The 21112-nt window shown below is 41.2% G+C and overlaps 1 protein-coding gene across 1 annotated transcript in view; it reads left to right on the plus strand.

Moving 5' to 3' along the window:
* Positions 1–21112, plus strand: part of TLL2 (tolloid like 2) — a 163757-nt gene that overhangs the window by 83444 nt on the left and 59201 nt on the right. The window contains 4 exon segments of the mRNA XM_020997114.2: positions 2099–2216; positions 3424–3602; positions 4988–5093; positions 20335–20459. Coding sequence (XP_020852773.1) covers positions 2099–2216; positions 3424–3602; positions 4988–5093; positions 20335–20459 — 528 coding nt within the window.

Raw genomic sequence — 21112 nt, forward strand, 5'->3', positions numbered from 1 at the left:
CCCTGGTTTTGTGTTTTAACTGTGTCTTTTCAGCATCTGGAGTGCTTTCCTGTCCCAGGAAGTGGCGTGTCATCATGGCTACTAACCTATTCACACATATGGTGTTTGGGAGCATTTTGTGTTTTAGGGACTTTTAGCATCCCTCATCTAGGTTAACACCCCTCCCCAAATGGAAAGAAAACAAATAATTGAGACAGTACTAAGATTTGTTCTATAAATTTATTTTTGTACCAATGAACTGATGTCCCAATTTTCAATTTTTGAATAATAATACTAAGAAAAACTAGCACTTACATTTGGTTTGCAAAATGGTTTGGTGTTTTAACTGTCTTTGGTTTATATATAGCATATCATTTGATATGAGAGTATCATCATACATGATGCAATGATATAATACATATATAATGGCATGTCATTAAATTTATATATGTATGCATCATGTTATAACATGATATATTATATGATTGAATATAATGTGAGTTAGTTACTACATGTATCAATACTCCCAGTTTTTCAAATGAGGAAAGTAAGACTCAGAAATATGAAGGCCTTTGCGTTTAATCACTACCTAGCAAGTATCAGAGACAGGATGTGCACCCACATCTTTTCTGGCCCCCAAACCAGTACTTTATCCAGCCCTCCATGCTGCCTTTCTGAATAGCCAGCTCCTGTCACCCTCTGCTTTCCTTCTTTTGCACCTCCAAATAGCTCCTGCTCATTCTCTAGAGCCTTCAGGTTGATGTCAGTTAACAGACAAGGCTTTCTTAAGTGCTGCATTGCCTCTCTAACAGAGTAGCAATCGCTGCCCTTTGTGAGATTCTTGTCTAAATGAATACATTAAAAGCCTGAGAAGCTAGATTTAGAGAGGATGTGAATACAGTCTTTTCTTGGGACATTTCATGACTTTTCAGTTCTGGAGTCTTTAGAAAAGCAAAGGAAACCCAAAGTTTTAAAAACAAAAGTTAAAAAGAAATAAGAAAAAAAGCAAAGGAACCAGAAATAAGTGTTATTGATTTTATTCAAGTGGTGTATCCAGAGCTCCTTGGACTCTTAAGATTTTCCTTAAGGCATCACCCTCAAAAAAATTCTCCTATGCTTTTATATAAAGTGGGGGAGGAGAACCAAGGTGTAACCCTTTAGTCTTCTAAGACTAAGTTTGCCTAAGGGCACCAGTAAAGTGGGGATACATCTGTCCCACTCCTAATGGTACCAGTATTGGGCAGGTGACGTACTTCCTCCTCCCAGAGTAAACTACCACTAAAAGGGAGTGAGCCCCAGCACATGACCCTGAGGATTCAGTTCCCTGCCCCCTCCTGGGGCCCTTTCCCCAACTATTGCACTGGTACGACACTCTGGGCCACTGGTCCACCAGCACATAGCCCTGAAGACCTGTAACACATAGGCTGCCCAGGATCAGGGCCCAGGAAGTTCATACTGACTTTGGGGGGGGGGTGGATTCTCAGGCTCTATTTCTATGCCCTCCCCTCAAATCAATTTGTCTCAGGTGCCAAAATCTTCAGGTATAGTTCTGCATGTTGGAATAAAATTTGAAATGATCTGTTAGAAATATCATTTTCATTATCAATGGAAGTTGAGAGAGCATAAACCTCTTTGAAAACTCTCTTTCCCTCATCATTTTCTTTAAAGTTAACCTCGGGCAAATTACTTAACCTCTTTGGGTTACATAAAGTCTCTTCCAGCTTTGAAATTTTGTCTGTTTGGGTAAGTGTATGGCTATGTTTAATCCATAAAACCCTTACAGGTTTGTAAATTCAGGAAAGTCTATCAATCAATAAACATTTATTAGGTGCCTACCATGTGCTAGGCATGAGTGCTAAGTGCTGGGGATACAAAAAAAGGCAAAAGACAGTCCCTGCCCTCAGGGAGTTTACTATCTAATGGTGTTAAATTTTGATCGAAGAATGTTGTCTTTTATGGAGTAACAATAGCATATGGTGACTCCTCGGGAAATGGGCTCAAGAATCATTTTAGGCAAGGTTACATTAGTATGCCTGTAGAATAAAATAGGATGAACTGGATTCAGACGCATGAACAAGGTAACAAATGAATGAGTGTTGGTGTTCTATTATTGTTTTAGGGAGCCAACGGGCCATTTTTAAGCAAGCCATGAGACATTGGGAGAAACACACCTGTGTGACCTTTATAGAGAGAACAGATGAGGAAAGTTTCATTGTGTTCAGTTACAGAACGTGTGGGTAAGTAAGAGAAACCAAGAAATCTAGCTTCATTTTTACAACCAAAAATTCTTAACGAACTGCAGTATATGAAAGTTTACCATTCTCTTTGTCAACATACCCACTCACTTGTCAAAGTCTCTCTTGAAATGCAGCACTTGGATTTAAACACAGAATTCTAGATGTTGTTCTCGTTATCTGAACATTCTAAGATTCTGTGATCCTAGATGAGCAGTAACCCAGTAGATTAGATCCTCCGTTGAGGGATGACTGGCTCACCTGGAGGGGGATATAATAAATGTGTTAGGCATTCAGTCTTTCCTGTCCATGATAGAAGTCACAGATGAGAACTCTATTTCTACCTGCTATCTGGGCATTTTGGGTCCATGTGTATTTGGGGAATGGTGAAGAAGGGGCATTTGGGTGCCATAGTTCTCAAGTAAATGGTGAAGAAAGACGTATGGGTTTGAAAGGGGAGAAAACAACATATAGAGAGACTGTGGGCAGCTTGGAGCCCTGGAGTGCTCATTTCCAGCTTAAATGTGTAGTCTTCTCCTGTGTACTTAAACAAATGGTTCACTGCCCTAACATCTATCCCTCTTCCCCCCGTCCCCCCCAAAACCCAACCCAACAACAATCCAGCATCCCTTTAAGCAGGTGTTTTAACTGCCAAACACCATTTCTAGCTCTTGGGTTTGGAGTCAATTCAACTCCAGAAATACCACATGTACCACTAGAAGATTCTCAGTTGAAAGAGCAGCTTATGAATAAAGGAAAACATTATGTATGTGTATGTATTCCACATGTAAACATACACACATATAATGTATATATACATTATGTATTATGTTTATATCTAAAATATTATATGTAATGTATATATAAAATACTATATGATATAATACACACACACACATATATATACATAAAAATAAATTCCCTGTAGCCAGAAAGTGGTATTCCCTTATTGTTATTGTCAAACATTAGATGAATTCTGATGTGTCTGGTGCTGTTTTTGGTCATTAAAGCCAGATGGAGGGGCTGTGCCCCATTAGGAAAAAAAGTGGGAAGAGGGATGGCAGTGATTCCTTATTTGAGAAGGGAATCGGTGGTCCTCCTTTTGACCTACTCCTTCTCTGTTCTGAATATCTCTAAGTGCCCTTCTTGGGTCTTGCACCCTTCTCTCTCTCTCTCCCTGACCTGGACTTTTTTCCCCTGATTGTTTCAGGTGCTGTTCCTATGTTGGGCGCCGAGGTGGAGGCCCTCAGGCTATATCAATTGGGAAGAATTGTGATAAGTTTGGTATTGTGGCTCATGAACTTGGCCATGTGGTTGGGTTCTGGCATGAACACACTCGGCCTGACCGAGACCAGCATGTAACTATCATCAGAGAAAATATCCAGCAAGGTAAGGAAACTTTGCTTTCAAGCACTATCTGATGGGTGGGAAGTGCCATGTTAATCAAGAAAATGAAGTGGGTGGCTTAACAAAGCCAATGAGGAACTTACCCTCATTCTGGGGAGCATTCATCATAGTGGTGGTGAGACATGCAGTGTCCTCTCAGGAGCCCTTTCCAAGAGAAGTTATGTCCCAATTTTGTCGTTTATAACCAAAGAGAAGATGACTTTCTCTGTTTTAAGAGACAATGGATTTGCCTAAAGAAACATCCTCCCCCAGATTCCCAGCTGTCAAGATGATGGATTCACGTCTCATTACTAGTTACATTTCAAAGTTTGGACCTCATCCAATAGATCTGTTTTTTGCCCCTCCATCATGACCGTGTTTCTGGTTTGGACAACATATCTTTAAAAATCCTACATGTAGCTAAATCGCTCTTTTTCCTGGGTCCAGGCCTGTGATTTCATCACGTAGAGATCTTTAGGTGAGGAAATTAATTCAAACTATGCAGATTGGCAACTGATCTGCAAGCTATGGTTTTAATTTGCCCACAGGGCACTGAGAGATAAAATTACTTGTCCAGAGTCACACACCCAATATGTGTTGTAGGCTGTATTTGAATCCAAGTTATCCTGATTCCAAGGCTGGCCTGGTATTCACTACGCTGGGCTGCCTCTTAGCTAAAACACCTGTATAGGCCATTATAGTATCCACAAAGTAGGAACAGGTTAAATATTTCCAAGAGGGCTTTATCTGAGTGGCCAAGACAGAGAAACTTGTACATCAAAATCATGGAGAAATACATCAATTTAGCTTACTTTTTTTTCTTATGGGGAATGTTTCTTTGAATGTATGATAGTCAAAGGGATATAAATAATATATATTGAATGATGGTATGTATAATGACAATATATTACACATAAGTCAAATATAGTATATAATGATAGAATTGCTATGAAAAAAGCTTCTGTTCAATATATTTGCAACTCTCCAGGAGCTTGATTTATCTTTTCGTGGATTTTTCTCTTGCTTCCATTTGTGTGATTGATGCCTTTTTCTTTATATGCTATTTAGGCCCAGCTGATTAAACCCAATCAGTCTCATCACTTTTCAGCTGAAGAATTTAGAGTGATCTTGAGTTTAGAGAGGAGCGAGATGGAAGAATCTGTGCTTTTCTTTCCTGTTTAAAATCTCAGACTTATTTAAACACACACACACACACACACACACACACACACACACCCACCTCAGGTGTATGGTGTGGGCTTAATATGAACCAGGAAGATGATTTTTCTGCCCAATTTTATCTCTCCTCTTTTTATCCTCCAATTTTGCCCTTCCTTAATGACATCTTTGCTTTCCCACGGACCCTAATAGTGTGTATTGTGTCTCAGGTCAGGAGTACAACTTCCTAAAAATGGAAGCTGGGGAGGTGAATTCGCTGGGAGAGACGTACGACTTTGACAGTATCATGCACTATGCCCGGAACACATTCTCAAGGTTGGAAGCGAAGGTTCTGACTGCTCAGTTCTTTATTGTGCCTCTGGCAGGCTGGGTTAGGATTCTTAGTGATTTCCCAAGGGGGTTGTGGTGGGTATCACAGAGTGTACAGGTGCCTCTGTCCTGGATGCTCAGCACCCTCTGGCTTGCAGTGAAATATAATCTAATCAGGAGTCTGCTAATAAGATTTAACCCCATTGTGAGAGCCACTGTTCCATTATCGCTTAATGTCACAACTAGCAAACCGGAAAATGGAAATGATCAAGAGCTTCTGTTTAAAATTTCCAGTGAGTGAGTGGGGGTTGGGGATGGTGGTGAAGGTGGGGGAGGAAGCCTATGGAGGAGTGTCCTTTGCTTTTAACCAGGGCAGCAGTTAACAGCCCTCCTGGAGAAATTAGGTTTGTTTCAGAGTTCAAAGGATTTCAGAACCAGGTAGGAGGGACCTTCAAGGCTGCAGGATCAAAGATTTAAAGCTAGAAAGGACCTTAGAGATCATCTAGGCCAGCCTCCCCAGAGAGAAGTAAAATGATTTGCTCTACGATTACATGGCTAAGAAATGCCCGAGCCAGGAACTGACCCCATGTCTTCTGCCTCCAAACCTAGCAGCATTCTCTCCACTGTAGCAAGCTATGTGTCTTATTTTACCGATGATAAGACTGAGGCCCAGAGAAGTAACATGACTTGTCCAAGGTCACACAGTAGCAGAACTAGGACAAGAACCCACATTTCCCTGACTTCTAGTCACTTTGAGCTACAAGGCTTTCCTTGCTCTCAGATGTATAAGAGCTTCTTACGCCCTAGTCAAAGACTTGAAAGGAAACAAAAGAAAATAAAGCAGTCCTTCTCTTGGACCCTCTTTTCAATTCCTATCTATCTTTGGAATTTATGTAAGAGAAAAAATGTTTGAAAAAATTGCACTACATCCCTCATCCCCCATTAGAACGTAAGGTCCTTGCCAGTAGGGACTGTTTCTTTGTAATTGCATTCTAGCATGCCTAGCACAGTGCCTGGCAACTAGTAGGTTCTTAATAAATGCCTGTTAATTGATTGATCCTGTTGGGCAGGGGTACTGAGACTGGCCAGTGTGGTGGTGTTGGAGGTGGGGAGTGGAATGTAACAGGGACACAAATGACTAGAATACAAGGTGGACTGTGAGAAGTGCTTCAGAGAGGTTCAGGTAAGGTGCTATTTAAAAAAAGATTTGAGGAGGACAGGATCACTTTCAGTGGGGTTGGGGGGTCACTAGGGAAGGCTCCATATTCTCACATTAATATTATAAAAAATGGACAATTTTGAAGACCTTTAAAATCTGATGAATGAAATGAGCAGAAGCAGGGGACCAATTCAGATGAGACAATCGTGTAAAGCCCAATGACTATGAAAATTCTAAGAACTGTGACCAATACAGTGACTCTCCATGATCCCAGAGGACAGATGATGAAACATAGCATCCCCTTTCTGACCAAGAAGTGATGGATTTAGGGCGCAGACATACATGTGTGTTGTTGTTCTTCAGTCGTTTTAGTCATATATGCCTCTTTGTGACCCATTTGGGGCTTTCTTGGCAGAGATTTTGGAGGGGTTTGCTATTTCCTTCTCCAGATCATTTTATAGAAGGAAAACTGAGGCAAACAGGGTTAAGTGACTTGCCTAGGGTCATGCAGTTAGTGAGTTGTCAGAGGTCAGATTTGAACTCAGGAAGATGAATATTCCTGACTCCAGGCCCAGTACTCTATGCATTATGCCACCTGGCTGTTCTCACATATGTATGTGGGTATATGTACATGTACATGTAGATGTACATGTAGTTGTGTGTCTATATGTAGATGCAATGTATATATGTATGCATATGCACATGTATTTGCATACAGCCAATGAGGAGTTTTGTCTTGCTTAATTGTGCATATCTGTTACAAGGAATTTTTAAAAAATCTCTTTTTTCCCCCAATGGATGGGAAGTGGAAGAGGAAATAGATTTCTGTTAATTAAAAACAAATAAAATAGGTAATATGGGTGAGATCACTGTATTAGTTTTGCTTAATTGTTTCACTTCATTCCAAAAGACCTCTCATGGAGTGAGAACAAATTTATGTTTGTTCTGTAAATGTTTGTGATGTAAAAACAAAGCATATCAACAAAACTTTATTTTTAAAGGAAGCATTCATGGAGATAATGTCCCTGGAGGTGAGCCATTTCAGCCTCAATTTTTTTCTTTTGCAAATGAAAGTTGCACCAAGTGGTTTTAAAGTTCCTTCCAGCTCTCTAGTGCTGTGAGTTGGCTTTCTGTGAAACGCAGTGAGAGTTTTAGGTTCCATGGGGAGGCTCAAGCTTGAGGGCTAGTACAAGGGTCTAGCACGCTTGATCTCAGGGGCAGTTTGCAGGATCCTGGGCTTTGCTGCCTCTGAGCTGTAAGTGGGTCAAACAGGATGTGTTCAGTATCAGGGACTGAGATGACCCATGGATTCTGGAAATGATACAGGAGGCAGGCTTCCTATTGGATCTGACTTTATCACATCTGATCCCAATTTAGAGTTCTGAATCAACAAGCCAAGCCTTGGTGTCAGCATGGGATGAGTTCACTACAAAGGTAGGACCACAGGAGTTAGGCCTAGAAGGGGGACTTCAGAGATCATCTAGTCTAACCCCTCATCCTTTTACAGATGAGGAAACTGAGACATAGACACATGAATTGACCGGCTCAAGGTCAAGCAGGGGATAAGTAGCAGAGCTGGAGTGTGAGCCCAGGTAGTCTGTCTGAGAATCCAGTACTCTTTAACAGTTCACAGCTGCTGCTTGGGCATTATAGCCCATTGCTGAGCTGACCCCCTGAGAAATGCCTGTTACTGGAGGAATCATGGGGAGGAATGGAATTCAAGCATGCAGTCGATTTCACTAAGTACTGAAGCCCTGGGATACAGTGTGGGTGTATTCTGTGATGAGCAAACATTGAATAGATCTTTGGAACTGAAGTACCTTCCGAGTGCCTCAAATCAAGGCTAAAGCAAAGCAGTGAGCTTCATCTCCAAGTTCAGTTCCTCCCCCTCTCCCCGCCCCCCCAGCCTTCAGGCTTCTGCAGGCTTTCAGAAAATGGACCTAGCAGGTGAACAGAGCTGAAAGGGACCTCCAAGGCCATCTCTTCCAGCCCCCTCATTTTACTGATGATGAAACAGACACACAGTGATTCACTTAAGCTCATAAGGCTAGTAAGGTGCCAGAGGTGGGCCTTATGTACATTAAGAGAGATAGAGATGTATAGTGGAAAAGCACAAGATTTGCAATTAGAAGGCCAGGGTTCATATTTCAGCTTCTCATTAACTGCGTGAGGTTGAGAGTCAGTGTGCTAGAGTAGAAAGAAAAATGGGTTTGGGGTCAAAAGACCCAAGTTTGATTGATGAATTTTTTTTGGGCTCCAACAGCTTATAAAAAGCATTTACTAAGGTATTGACACTTAGTATATGTATGACCTTAGGTAAAACACTCTTTGGGACTCAGTCTCATCATCTGTAAGATGAGGGGGTTGTACTCTATCTAAGACCCCTGACAGCTCTAAATCTAGGATGCTGTAATCACTAAACCTCATTGAGTTTCAATTTCCTCATTTATAAGAAGGGCATTTTTTTTAACATTTGCCTCATCTGTAAAATGGGGGTAATAATTCTTTCACTACATGCTTCATAGAATTGCACAGAGTTGATGAGACCCTATACAAGTGTTGGCCAAAGTCTTATTCATGGGCATCCTACTTATGTATGTTTTTATAAACTCCTTGCCAGTAGGTATTGTATCATTCTTCGTGTCTCTAATGCCCAGAATAGTGTCTGGCACATAGCTGGGGCCTCATAAATGCTTACCAATTAATGACTGATTATATAAAGGAAGTGACCCTGGGCTCTCATAAAGGCTGTCCCAGCCAATGACATAGCGTAAGCTTAGCTGGGTCCTGTCAAACTTAGAAGCCTTCCAGCAGAGGCACAAGAATGGACAAACGTGTCTGCCATCTGAAGACCAGCCTCACTCCACTCAGAGAGACTCCTCACTAGAGCGCTGACACCAGGTGATGGATTTTTTTTTGGCCCCAGCAGCTTATAAAGGCCATCTGTTAAAGCATTGAGCTGTGGTGCTCTGCATCAGTGGAGGGAGTACCCTCTGTGATGAAACCATGTAGCCTTGGCATATTGAATAGATATTTCAGTATGATTTTTAGCACCTTCAGCGGCTTTGCTAGATGGGTTTTAAATGACCTTGTTTACTGGTACTCCTAATACATTTCATAATCAGGGTGTTTATACCAGTCAAGGCTCTTCCTTTATACTCAGCAAAAATTTCTCTGACTTTATCCTATGTTATTAGCCATAGCAATATACCTCATTTGATGACAGCCTAAGAATACACCTTCCTATAACCCCTTAAGAACAGGATTTCTTCCAGTTGGGAAGGAGATATGTTATTCACAGGGGGAGGGCTGAGAAAAATATCCTCCTCTTCTCTTTCTTGAATATTGGCCAATCACCTTAACCTTTCTCCCTCCAGTTCCTTGGACATTTTCTGCGCATTTTCTGTCTTCACTGACTTTGTGGGATTGGTATCTTTGGGGGTTTAACTGGATAGAACTTGAGGAGATGAGGAGATGGTTCTCTGACACAGGGGTTACTTTGTTTTAGAGAACTCCAATCCAACACGTTTATTCCTCAAGGCATTTGCCAAACTTTTTCTGAGTTTAACAGAATGTAAATGGATTGTCAGACACATAAAGAGAGGTGAATTATTACATTTATTTACTCTGGGGTTACGTTGAATTAGTCACTTTCTAGGACCCAGAGCCATTTAGGTTGCTCTGAAAGTGATGGGGGATTTCCTCCCATATCAGCCATGTGTGGACTGATGTGATCTATGCCATTCTTACACATGGAAATCTCAAATTGTCAGTCAGTCAATGAATGTGTATTAAGCATCTGTTCTGGGCCAACCTCTGTGCTAAGTGCTGAAGATTCAAAGACAGACAAAGGACAGTCCCTGCTCCAAGGGGGCTCACGGCCGAGTGGGGAAAACAACATCCCAACAATCATGTACAAACAAGCTGGGTGCAATAATCAACAGAGAGAAGGTGCTCCAGTCAAGAAGGAACAGAAAAGCCTTCCTTTCACGGGGTGGGAGTTTAGCTGGGACCTGAAAGAAGTCGCAAATTGTCTTCAGTCAACCCATCAACAAATACCCATTGACATGTAAGCACTATGCTATGGATTGAGGGAAATAGAGAAAAAGTGGAAGATCTGGTCTCCTGTCCCCATAGGACTTATGGAGTTGTAAGGGAGGAAATGAGACAGAGTCATATAGAGAGATAAGTGATAATACCAGACAAATATAAATGCTGAGTGGCAGGAGACAGGTGACACAGTGGACAGTGTTGTACTTTGGGTCAGGAAGGCCTGAGTTTGAATCCTGCCTCACACACTAGTTATATGACCCTGGGAAAGTAATTTTTGTGCCTCAGTTTCCTCATCTATAAAAATGGGTATTTGTGAAGATTAAATGAGATGACATATGTAAAGTGCTTTGTAAACCTAGCACTATATAAACGTTAATTATTAGTAGTAGTAGTAATAGTAGCAAAGACAGATCATTTAAGCTCCATCAGAATAGAGACTATTTCACTTTTGTCTTTGTATCACCAGGGATTAGCACAGTGCCTAGAGTAGAGTAGCTACTTAATAAATGTTTCTTGATTTTTTGATTGCTATAGGAGATCAGAGGAAGAGAAATTGGTTTTAACTGGAGAAGCCACAGAAAACTCCATGGTGGAGGGGAACTTTGAATCATAGGATCTTGGCAGCAAGCTGGTAGAGTGAAGTCATGAAAACCTGGGTTCAAATCCAGCCTCAGACACTTACTCATTGTGTGACTCTGGGCAAGTCACTTAAACACCCTCAGTCTTAGTTTCCTCATCTGTAAAATGGGGATAATAGTAGCACCTACCTCCTGGGGTTGATGTGAAGACAAAATGGCATCATTTATATGAAAGTACTATACGAATGGTAGTTATTATTATCATTATCATTGTAGGATTTTATATCTAGAAAGAACTTTAGAGATTATCTAGTCTAGTCACCTTATAGATGAGGAAAATTAGGCTGCAAAGTTTACAATGAAATGCCTTTGGCTTTATGACTACAAGCCTGGCACCCTTCCCACTATCTCCACTGCCTTCTTGGACTAGATTTCTTTTTTTTTTTTTTGGTAAGCAATTGGGATTGAGTGACTTGCCCAGGGTCCAACAGCTAGTAGGTGTTTGAGGCTGGATTTGAATTTAGGTCCTTCTGACTTAAGGGCCAGTGCTATATCCACAGCACTACCTAGATGCTCCTCTTGGACTGGGTCTTGAAGGATGGGCAAGATTTTCCTGGGTGGAGAAGTAGTGGTGATGGTGGTTTTTATCTCTAGTATCTAGCACAGTGCCTTGCATATTTTAGGCACTGAAGAAATGTTTGTTCAATTGAATTGAATAAAAAGGTGTGGGGAAGGCATTCTAGGCTGTCGGCGTGAGATGGACAAAGGCACAGAAATAGATATTGACAAATATTTATTGAGTACCTACCACGTACAAAGGACCATAGTCCCACGCACTGGGGATAGAGAGAGATACAAGGATGAGGATGATATTTTTTTGCCCTCAAGATGTTTCTTGTCTAGTATGAGATCACAAGACAAATACCACCCCCCCAAAAAAATTACTGCATAAAACAGGATGTAACAACTGCTTCAAGAGGTATCAGCCAACTATGGTAGAAATTTGAGGAAAGGAGACTCCAGATTATTTTTTGAGGGAAGGGTTGGTGCTGTTAGGAAGTTGGCATTTAAGGAAAAGTTTGGTGGGGTCTGAGGAACTTTAAAATTTTCCAAGTATGGCCCTCATTTTAATGAATTTTTGGTTTTGCCCTTTACTAAAATCCTCCAGTGCCTCAGTGGGGCATGAAGCTAACCAACCTTGACTTTGCAATGGTTATATCAGTAAAATGCAAGCTCTCACTGGTCCTAGGAACTGGAGAGTTTTCATGTATGGACCTAAGGAATAATAATAGCTGATATTCATATGTTCCTTTAAGGGCTGCATAGCCCTTTATGTTTATTATCTTAGTTGATTCTGTCATCAGTCTGTTATCTGAAGACCAGCCTAGCTAGGTTTGAAGAGACTCATCACCAGACATAGCCACTGGGTCCTGAATTTTGTCAGTTCCAGTAACTCATGAAGACTCTCTACTTAAGGCACAGAGGAAGCACAAGCTTTCTTAGTGAAGGGGATACCAAGCTGACACAGCTGTGGATTCTGTCAATATTGAGCTTTCGGTTTTGTTCAATTCAAGTCTGGACTTTCTGAATTTATGCTGCTTTTCCCAGGTCTGTCCCAATAGAACTTAGGGCCAATCACTCAACTGTAGCACTTTAGCTGATTCAACATAAAACAGGTTGTTGTCATATCCAAACTTTTGTGACCCCATTTGGGGTTTTCTTGGCAAAGATACTGGAGTGCTTTGCCATTTCCTTCTCTGTTGGATCCATTTTGTCAGGCGATCGGAGGTTAAGTGACTTGCCCAGGGTCACACAGCTAGGCACTATCTAAGGCCAGATTTGAACTCAAGTCTTCCTGACTCCAGGCCTAGCACTCTATCCACTGAGCTACCAGTTGCCTCAATAAAAGAGTACTTATTTTTTTTCTTGCCTCCCTTAGGATATTGTTCTATAGAGACTCCAAGGCCTCTGTGTAGTTAGCATCTAGAGGACAATTGTTTGGGTAAGCTTCTTCATGAAGAATGTTTTCCATTCCTTTGGCCATTCTCTCCCTAGGAGCTGTGTCTGATATAGCATCTCTGCTTTTGAAATGGCCTCTGAGGTCATCTAGCCTGACCCCTACCTGAAGCATGAGTTCATCCATAGTAGATGGAACTATGCAACTGATCAACCTCCAAGCAAAGACCTCTAAGTGACAGGAAGCAGCCTGTTTCACTTTAGGGCAGCAATCAAGGGAAAAAGATAACAACTGTAGAGTCCAAATCTCCTCCCTCTAATTTCCTAGTCAATTAGTCAAAAAGCATTTACTAAAAACTTCCTATGTGTCAGACACTGTGTTAAATGCTGGGGATACAGTGAAAAAGCAATAAAAGTCCCCGATCTCAGGGAGCTCTCATTCTGAGAAACAACATTCAAAAAACATACATACAAGAGATATATAGTGAAAATGGGAGGTGATCTCAGAGGGAAGGCACTGGGGGAGCAGGAAAAGCCTCCTGCACAAGTTAGGACTTGAATACCAGGGAAGCCAGGAGGTACAAGTGAGGGGAGAGAGGGCACTCCAGGCGTGGTGGACAACCAATGAAAAGACTAGGAGTTGGGAGATGCTGTATTATGGGTGAGGAATAGCAAAAAAAAAAAAAATCATTGCTTCTGGATTATAGAATATATGAAAGGGAATAAAGTGTACGGGGGGAAGCTAGGTGGAGCAGTGGATAGAGTGCTAGGCCTGAAGTCAGGAAGACTTATCTTTCTGAGTTCAAATCTGGCCTTAGATGCTTACTAGCTGTTTGAGCTGAGGCAAGGCACTTAACTCTGTTTGCCTCAGTTTCCTCATTTGTAAAATGAGCTGGAGAAGGAAATGGCAAACTACTCCAGTATCTTTGCCAAGAAAACTCCAAATGGGGTCATGAAGAATCAGACGTGGCTGAAAACAATCGAACACTAACAAACAACAAAATGTAAGGAGACTAGCAAGATAGGAAGGGGCTGGGGTGTGAAAGCCCAAATAGAGAATTTTGTATTTGATCCTAAAGGTAATGGGGAGCCACTGAATAGTAGGAAGGGACCTCAGAAGCCTTGTAGTCCAATCTATAACTGACCAAGAATGTTTTCTATAACATCATAAGCAATGATCATTTCTTTTCCATTTGAAAACCTCCAGTGAGAGTGGACGCCAAGGTGGCCCCATCCATTGCCCGCTCCGGGACAGTTATCATCATTAGAAAGTTTTTCCTTACACTGAGCCAAATTTCCTTCTCTACAACTTCCATCCAGTCCTCTTTGTTCTGCCCCCCTTGGACCAAACATAACAAATCTAGCAGTTCTTCCTCATGATGACCCTTCCAAGGTGGAAAATAGTTGGCATCCTGTTTCTTTCCCCTCTCCACCTCTGATTCCCAAGTCTTCTCTTCTCCAGGGTACACATTCCCAGTTTCTTCAATCAATCCTTACATGGAATGGTCTCCAGTCCCCTCAACCTCTTGGTTATCCTCATCTAGTTATCTTCCAGATTGTCAATATATCTTCCAAAAGGACCTTGGGGATCAAACACAATAATTCCAGTGTGGTCTGATCAGTGTAGTCTACAGTGCAGTCTAATGGGACTGTTTTCATTCTGATTGTTATACTTCTCAACATCGACTACAGTACTATTAGCATAGCATATATAGTTTGAGGCCCCTGGATTGAGAACTGGCTTCAGAGCCAGGAAGGCCTGGACTCCAGTTCTGACCCTCATACATACTGGCTGAGACATGACCCTGGCAAGTCATATATGCTCTTAGAATTCTAGACTCTCTGTGTCTATATGTTATCAATCAGCATTTATTCATAGTGCCAAGCACTGTGTACCAGGTGCCTGGGATATAAGTACAAAGAATAAAAGAATTCTGCCGATAAAGAGCATATTCCACTAGCCAGATGGGTTTACATTTCTAAATCTATATAGCACAAATACAAATATATGTGTAAAGTAGTTAAATACAAGATAGCTTGGGAGAGAAGGGAAGGGTCAGGAAAGGCTTCGTGTAGAATATGGTAATTGAGGTACATTTTAAAGGAAGAGAGGGACTCTGAGAAGGTGGCAAATAGAGATTGCATTCCTAGCATGTGTGAAGGCTGAGATGAAAGGTCGAGTTTCATGTGTGTGAAATGGAGAGAAGGCTTTTTTGGCTGGGTCATAGAGTGCAAGAGACAAGGAGGTTAGATATGTACTAAAGGAAAATTACCTTTGGCATCAGTGGTGGACTGGAGTGATGAGAGACCTGAGGCAGGGAGATTAAGTAGGAGGCTTTTGCAATAATCTAAGTGAGAGGTGATGAGGACCTCAACTAAGGTGATAGTTGTGTGAGTGGAGAGAAGCGGTGAGATGTGAGATGAAAGATGTTGTAAAGATAGAAATGGTGAAATTTGGTATCTGATTAAATATGTGGGGTGAGGGTAAGTGAGGAGTAGAATATAATGCAGCTGAGATTATGAACCTGGGAGACTGGAAAGATGATGGTGCCTTCAACAAAAATAGTAAAGTTTGGAAGAGAAGAGAATTTTTGGGAAAAGATAATGAGTTAAGTTTTGGGCATGTTGCATTTGAGATGTCTCTGAGCTATCAGATCAGAAATGTTTATTAGGCAATTGGTGATGAAAGTCTAAAACTCAGGGGAGAGTCTAGGGATGGAAATATGTCTGGGAGTCCTAGTTAAACCCATGGGAACTTATGAGGTGGCCACAAAAATGAATATAGAGGTAGAAGAAAAGAGAGTCTAGGACAGAACTTTAGGGGCGCCCACAGTTAGGAGGAGTGATATGAATGATAAGCCAGCAAAGGAGACTGAGAAGTAATGATGATACGGGTAGAAAGAGAACCAGCAGAAAAGTATCACAAAAACCCAGAGGAGAGAGTATCCAGGAGGAGAGTGTAGTCAGTAATGTGTAGTGTAGCTGATAGTTCAAAAAGAATGAGGACTGAGAAAAGACCAGCAGATTTGGCAATTAAGAGATTGTTGTAACTTTGGAAATAGCAGTTTCAATTGAGTGAGAAAGGCATAAGGCAGATTGCAAAAGGTTGATAAGTAAAGGAGAAGAGAATTAGTGGAGACAGTGAGTTTAGATTCCCCGCCCCGCCCCCCACCAAGGAATTTCACTGAGAAAAGTAGGAAAGATATAGGATAATAGCCTGAGGGCATGGTAGGGTCTAAGTAAAGACTTTTTCAAGATGGAAAGACTTAAGTATATATGAAGGCAGTTGGCAAAGGATCATTAGATTGGGAGAGATGAAGATATGAAAAGAGGTGGGGAATGATTGAGAAAATATTCTACTAGACAATATGCTAGGGAACTGGATCAAGTCCATAAGTGGAGAAGTTGACCTTGGTGAGGAAGGCCATTTTTTTCCATCACAGACTGGGGAAAATGAGGTGAGAAAGGGGAGAATTTCAGAGAGTCTTGAGGTAAAAAGAATTTGAGAAGACAATGCTCGCATCAAATAACCTTACTTTTCTCAGCAAAGAGACAAGGTGGTCAACTGGAAAGGTATTGAATTGGGTTGATATAGGAGACTTCAGAGGTTTGGAATAGCCTCTGTGGGGAGGGAGATAGGGAATCAGTTGAAATAAAAATACTGAAATAAAGTGACTGCCTTGCTATAGGGAGGGACCAGTTGAAGTTGGATAGCTTGAATTTATAATCTATCCAGTGAGCACAACTGAGGCTTCCTTCAGCAATATTCATAGACTGGTGAGTAGTAGAAGAGAAATCAGGTGGTGAGAATAGTCCAAGACTGAAATTTGGCAACAGATGAATGGACTAGGATAGAACAAAGGGGCAAGAGATTCAGGAGCAAGGGACAGTATAGAGTTGAAATGAAATGATTAGGTTGAGATTGGAGAGAGAGGAGAGTGAAGTCAATGCAGGGGTAAGCACTTAGGGGCTGGAGAGATTGAAGATCTCTGATGGTAAAGAAAAGGTTTAGGAGTGTGCATTTTCACACGCATTATGTTTAGCTGTGCCTCCCCCATCCTTTTCACTGTGACATCAATTATTTGAACTTTACATTGATTGCTATTGAATTTAATCTTAAGAGATTTGCTTCATTGCTCTAGGCTGATGGGATTTGGGAGGATCCTAACTCTATCATCTGTTATATTAGCTATATTTCTCCTCTCAAATTCATGTCACTTCCAAATCTGATAGGCATGCCATCTTCATCTAAGTCAGAAATGTTGAATGGTATAAGGACAGAGCCTTAGAGCACTAATAGCTATCATAATAATATAACATTTATATTTAGTGCTTTTATATAATAAACATTTATTTTTATTATAAGCGTTTATATAGTACTTTAAGGTTTGCAAATCACTATGTAAATATTATCTCATTTTATCTTCACAACAACCCTGAAAGGTAGGTGCTTGAGGTAAAAAGAATTTGAGAAGGAGATGCTCACGTCAAATAACCTCACTTTTCTCAGTAAAGAAACAAGGTGGTCGGCTGAAAAGGTGTTGATTTTACAGATGAGGAAATTAAGTCACAGAGAGCTTAAGTGCCTTTTCCAGGATCACACAGCTAGTATCTGAGGCCAGTTTTGAACTCAGGTGTTCTTTATCCACTGCCATCACCTAGCTGCCTTGATACCACCCTCAAACTGGCATATATCCATTAATGATAACTCTTTGGGCCTGGTCATTCGATCAATTCTGGCCCTAACTATATAACCTAATGTACTATTGTCTAGCAATCATCTCTTAATCTTGCCTTCAAGTATGGCATAAGAAACTTTGTCAAATGTCATTGATCTTAGTACTGATGTCTGGGACCACACAAATAAGGCCTGCACTTCTTCCACCTGACAGGCTTTGAAATATTTGAAGTCTTTTTTTCCAGGATAAACATCCCCGAATTCATTTAACTATTCCCTATGTGCCATATTTCTTGAGACTCTCACCATCCTACCCTTCCTTCTCTGGACATACTCAATTTAGCCAATGTCTTTATTAAACCACAACACCTGGAACTGAACACAATACTCAGATGTGGTCTGACTAGATAGAGAATAGTTGTATTGCTGTCTCCCTCATTAGGGATACTCTGTTTCTTTTAATGTAGGCTTGAGTTTAGATGGGGGTTCTTTGGCCAGGATGTCACACAGTTGACTTATTTTGAATTCACGGTCCACTAAGATCCCCAGGACTTTTTCATATGAACTTTTGTCTAGCTTCTCTTCCCTTTTCTTGTCCTTGTGTAGTTGATTTCCTGCCGCCCCCCATTTAATAGTATTTTATTCCTTCCAATTACACGTAAAGATAATTTTCAATATTCACTTATATAAGATTTCGAGTTCCAAATTTTTTTCTCCCTTCCTCATTCTTCTTCCCTCTCCCTAAGATGGCAAGCAATCTGATATAGGTTATACATGTATAGTCATACTAAACATATTTCCACATTAGTCATGTTGTGAAAGAAGAATCAGGACAAAAAGGATATAGTTGATTTTTAAGACCCCGGGATTCACCCCCTCTCCATCTTGCTCGTGAGAATATTATGATCACCACTTTTCTGTCCAAATGTATACAAATCATAACTCTAAGATGGTATGATTACTTTCTCCCAACACTACTATTATTTAGTAGTTAACATTTAGATGGCATCTTTTTTTCTTTCAAAAAGTAGATTATTATTTGACCAATGTGAAAATTTGTTTTACATGACATCATGTATAATGGGTGTCACATTTCTTGCCTTCTCAATGGATGGGAGAGGGAGCTGAGGGAAGAAGAGATTTTGGAACTGAAAATTAAAAAAATAAAATGGGAGAAAGTAGATTGTTATTTATATATTTCCTCTTGTACTTCTCCCCTTTCCCCTTCCTCTTTTAAAACAAATATATTTTTAAATGGAATAAGAAGAGACATATGTAGCATTTTAAGATTTATAATGTGCTTTGCTAACAAAAACCCTGCAAGTATAAGTATTATTATGCCAAGTGCTTGGCAAACCTTAAAATGTTACATACGTTTCTATCATCATCATCATCATCATCATCATCATCATCATCATCATCATCATCATCATAGTTTGATCTCCATTAGCGACAACCAGGTTTGTGGTACTAGTAGGTGAATTTAAATTCACAGCTTTGAGCCCCCACTGATGCTCTTCATTATACAAGAAAAAGCCCGGTCACATATGTTAATTCAGAGCAAAAGGCATCCAATTAAATATAATATCAAGGCAAATAACAAGGAAAAATCCCCTGTACACAAAACTGCACCCTCTCTCACAGACTCATGCCAAGCAATGGGAAAGGGCACATTGTCTAAACATTTATGCTCCTAGGCCTTCCTTACGGCCTTTACCTCTCTTGTGGCTCTACCTATGCTGTAGGCTTCTAGTGGTACCTTGGAAATAACACAAGGTCTGGAAGCAGAGGACCTAGTTTCAAACTCTACCTCTTGAACTTACTACCTTTGTGATCTTGGGCCTTATCCATTTATCCTTCCTAGGCCTCAGTTCCCTTTTCTGTAAATGAGGGGGTTGTGCTAGGTGACCTTTAAGGTTCCTTCAGGGTCTAAGGCTGTGATCCTACTTGTGAGCTTGTAAATCTGCTTTGCCTTATGGCAAAGAAGGATCTCCTGTGATCTTCCTTGGTGATAGTTTTCCTAATGACAAAGCAATGGGTGTAAATGCTGAGATTTCTTATATAATGGAAAACTGTTTTTGGGAAAGGATGTGAAGATGGAGGGAGGTGGGTATGAGCACCCAGCAGGTCACTGGTGCATAGTACCATCACTAGTGAGGCTGTTTACCCTCCTGAGCTTATAGATAGCTAGACTGGAGCAGTTTCTTGTGAATCCTTCACATCTAGGGGACTGGTGAACCACCTGGGCTAATTTGTTGATAACATTCCGCATAGCAGGAGCATTACACATTTTCCTTGTTCTCACGTGATGGAGCCTTCCCACCCCTACCCTAATATGTGTCCTCTGTATCAATCAGCCCATGGACAAGTGTTTATGCAACATCTGCTATGTACCAACACTGCAGCACACTCTGGGACGGTCCACATGCTATTCCTGATGGCTCTGAGTTATTTGGTGTGGTAGTGGCACAAAGTCTATAAAACGCCCACTCTTAAGCTTTTAATGAGTCACTGAAATACTCAGTTTACATCAATATAGATGCGCTTAGCCCATTAGGGCTGCAGAAAATTTGACAAACTTGGCAGAGCTGTTTTCCCACTGGAAAGTGAGCTGGCAGCTGATAAACTGGAATGTTAAAACATAAGCACATGGGTGAATGAATCCTATTTAGTCATGGGGGGAGGGGTACCCTGGGGAGCCTCAAGGGTGGGTAGGAATGTTGATGGGATTACAGGGAAGGGAAGAGGGGACTGAAACTCTGAGCTCAGATGGCCTCATGGGCTCACTTTTAAAAAAAATTTTTATTCCCCACCCCCCCATAGAGGAGTTTTCTTAGACACGATTCTCCCCCGCCGAGATGACAATGGTGTTCGACCGACCATTGGCCAGCGAGTTCGGCTCAGCCAGGGAGACATAGCCCAAGCCAGGAAGCTGTACAAGTGCCCAGGTAATCACAGTTGTTTGCAGTAACTTCCATTCATTCTGCTCAGCTCTATATCAAAACTCATTCTCTATTAGGGACCATTTCGCTTTGCTGAAAGAACTTGGAAATCCTAGACAGAGCACCAGAAAGCTGCAAGTCCAGGGCTCTGTAGCAACTCAGTTGCTCTCTGGTGGTCTGAGGTCTCCGAGAGTCTTTCCATTGCTTGCTTTTGTATCCATGTGATCATTTCAAAAGGCACTTAGCGGGTGTTTCCACGGAGGTGATAACTATGTGAGACGCAACCCTCATTCCATGTAACCCTGGTAATAGCTGACATTTTGGCACTGCTAGGCTTGGGAGTGCTTTGTCTATGTTATATCCTTTGAAAGGCTTCAGGTGAATTTGGTTTTTTGAAGGCAGCAATTAGGATGGTTGTGTCCCATTACCCTTAACCCAACCTACTTGAGATTTTTGTGAAAATCTTGGCTTTCTAAGGAGTGAGAGTAGATTGGGACAGGGGGTATTTCTAAGTGGGAGGAGGCTCTGCTGGCTGATGGAAGAACAAGGGCAGGGATGAGGCCCAGAGCAATCTGGGACTTGTCCCATTATGAAAAATCCTTGGCAATGCATGGAGCCCAACTGTTAGTCATCTAGGAATGTGTTAGGGTTGAAATGTA

This window comes from Phascolarctos cinereus, unplaced genomic scaffold (genome assembly GCF_003287225.1).
Source record: "Phascolarctos cinereus isolate Bilbo 61053 unplaced genomic scaffold, phaCin_HiC Scaffold_3;HRSCAF=262, whole genome shotgun sequence".
In the NCBI taxonomy this organism is placed as follows: Eukaryota; Metazoa; Chordata; class Mammalia; order Diprotodontia; family Phascolarctidae; genus Phascolarctos; species Phascolarctos cinereus.